The sequence below is a fragment of the Alligator sinensis genome, unplaced genomic scaffold (genome assembly GCF_000455745.1).
Source record: "Alligator sinensis unplaced genomic scaffold, ASM45574v1 scaffold144_4, whole genome shotgun sequence".
In the NCBI taxonomy this organism is placed as follows: Eukaryota; Metazoa; Chordata; order Crocodylia; family Alligatoridae; genus Alligator; species Alligator sinensis.
Genome location: NW_005842190.1, coordinates 1,124,657 through 1,127,598, shown reverse-complemented (window position 1 = coordinate 1,127,598; position 2,942 = coordinate 1,124,657). Strand labels below are relative to the sequence as shown.

Sequence of the window (2,942 nt, the reverse complement as noted above, 5' to 3'; positions counted from 1 at the left end):
GACCGGCCTGCAGCAGCTCCCCAGAACTGCCTATATGGCCTACAGGCTGAAATAATTGCCTGCCCCGATATAAAAGCTTCAAATCCTCCCAAGTTTTGGATGCATTCAGGAATTCATGCAAATTGTCCATAGTTCCTCAGACTAGTACAAAATGAATTCAGCTATTTCTAATATTCTTTGGTGAGAATGAGACAATACGTGTTGGGTTTTAAGTCTGGATTAATGATTTTTGTGTTTTGTTTCAGGTGGGATTTCTGCCTACAATGCAGGACCTCGAAATGTCCAGACCTATGCTAGAATGGATATTGGCACCACCCACAATGATTATGCCAATGATGTAGTTGCACGAGCCAAGTTTTATAAGAGAAATGGATACTAAATATGCATATTCTAGCTCTTAAAATAATCAGTCTAACTTGCATGAGAGATATTGAGCATTTCTCAATTATTCCTCTGTAATATGAAAGTGACCATGTCTTGCTGTTGTCATTTTACTCCCTTCAAAATTTAAAATTATTCTTATTCCTTTATCTGTCATTTTGCTAAGAAATCAAAAAGGACTTATCTTTTTTTTTCCTTCTCAGTCTTTCTTGACTTAATTGGAAAATTTATTTTTCATAGCAGGTGGGTCTGAATTTGGATATGTAGTAATTTTTTCATCAAATGCATACAGCTTAATTTGGGTGCTCTCAATCAAAGAAAAATAAGTAAAGAGATTCTTAATAAAAATGTTATTAGCAAATAAAATAAGACCCAAAAATATTCACTTTTTTTAATTCATGAACAAAGTCTAGATAAAGACAATATTAATTTAAAGCAGATAAAGACATTTAAAAGGCAACTGAAGGCATCAACAGACATTGAATGGATACACAGGATGGATCCAGTACAGCATGTCCTGAGATCCTCTGACTTTAAGAGCTGAACTTGCCTGATTTTTTTTGAAATTCCTTCAAAATCCAGGAGCTCCAGTTGTTTATCAGAGCCACTGGATATTCTTTGTATTCTTTTGAAAATCCTGCCACTTGAAGCTTTATTTATATTAAGTTCAGTGGCGTATCGATGGGAGGCGGGAGTAGGGGGCTATGGCTCCTGGGCACTGGCCTGGGGGGGCGCCAGCCAGAGAGCCTTCCGTGTTTGCTATGTGGTCCACCTGCCTGCTCGGTGGATTGTGGGCTTGTTCGGCCATTCTGGCCGGAAATTCCAGCCAGCGCCCCTTCCCCTGTGGCCAGTGTGGCCGCGCTTGTAATTCCTCCATGGACCTGCTGTGGGGTGGAAGGTGGGGTACCACATAGGCTGATTTGCCTCAGCCCTACACCCTGCTCCAACTGTCCCAGGGGGACACAAATGGAGGCGTTGGTCCCCAGGCACCAGGGACACTCGGTACTCCACTGATCAAGTCATTGGACTCCCGCTGACTTAAATAAATATTGATTATGCCTTTAAAAGGAAGGTGTGTTCAACACTCAATACTCATGTAAAATTGAAGTTGTGGACTCTGAGAGTTCAGAAGTTCAGGTTTATTAATTTAGGTGTCTGAGTTAGAGCCAATGTCTGTAGAAAATAGGGCCTAAAGGTCTTTACAGTGGTAATAAGAGGAGGTCCCTAGCCTCCTCTTACTAGCATAGTTACTCAAAATAAAAGACAACCCCCCAATAATTAGATTTTTATACACACACACACACACACACACACACACATACACACACATATGGGAAACATAAATTTGTTATAATTTTCCAGGTAAAGGATCAAACTATTGGAGGTTTGCCTTGAATTTTTCCCCCTCCTACTGCTACACCAGGGAAAATAAATTGGGGTGGGGGGGCGTGTCACCTCTTGCCCTCTGCCCCACCCAACTTCTTCCTCCTGCAGCCCCTTTCCCTGTTCCTTTACTGTCAAACCTTGCACTTCCTGAGCATATGGAAGTAAGAGACAAATTTGAAACCTCTGGCCTCAAAATAAACATACCTGTAGCAATTTGCACATAGGGAAATGCTAGGGGTACCCATAAGACTTAGTTCATCCAGAATTTTTTGAAGCTGCTACAAGTTTTAGTACAGGTACTTCATAAACACATTTTTAAGCAGCACTTTTTACCTACTTACATATAGCGCAAGCTATACTTTTTTTTGTAAAAATATATGTCTCTCTCTCTATATATATGGGGTTATATCCATCTACACCCTGAGTATCACCCCACAAAGAAGTCCTTAACCCGTTACAAAAATGACATCCATGCAGCCCACACACTCATACAAAGGCCCACTGGCAAACTGGACCCATTACAATATCCGCTTCATGTGTTATACACACAAATAAACTCTGATCTCTCAGACCAGGCAACCCCTTCCTTTTATTCTCACCCCACTTGTAGGGTCACATACTCAGTTCACCTGTCGTCCATGTCACCTTCACTCCAGCTCCCGTTGCTGCTGTTGCTGTCCTCAGTTCCATTTGTCTCTTTCTCTTCCTCGCTGTTGCTGCCCCCTTCCCCACTAGGGTGAAGTTGGAAGATCCTGTGCCACATGTCTTTGTGCCAGGTGGCTTTGGCCACGTCCTCTGCATCCTCCACTACCAATTTCCAATTCATTACATCAAGACTGAAGGATTCATGTAGAGGTATAAAATAGGGAAGGTAGGGCTGGAGGTCCCGAAGGATCATAAGAAATTGACGAGAACAGTAAGAGAGACAGGATGGCACCAATGGGAAACTTCACAGAAGGACAAGTGAAGAAGGTGTGGGGAGTCAGAGAATCATAGAATCATAGAAGTAGGGTCGGAAGGGACCTTGTAGATCTTCAGGTCTAACCCCCTGCCTGGGCAGGAAGAAAACTGGGCTCAAATGACCCCAGCCAGGTAGGCATCAAGCTGCTTCTTAAAGACCCCCAGGGTAGGAGCCAGCACCACTTCCCTTGGAAGTTGGTTCCAGATCCTAGCCA

The 2,942-nt window shown here is 42.8% G+C and overlaps 1 protein-coding gene across 1 annotated transcript in view; it reads left to right on the top strand.

Moving 5' to 3' along the window:
• LOC102379687 (lysozyme g-like) overlaps positions 1-379 on the top strand; it is a 17,094-nt gene extending 16,715 nt beyond the window's left edge. The window contains 1 exon segment of the mRNA XM_014521164.1: positions 246-379. Within this exon segment, the coding sequence (XP_014376650.1) occupies positions 246-379 (134 nt within the window).
• Positions 380-2,942: the final 2,563 nt, after the last annotated feature.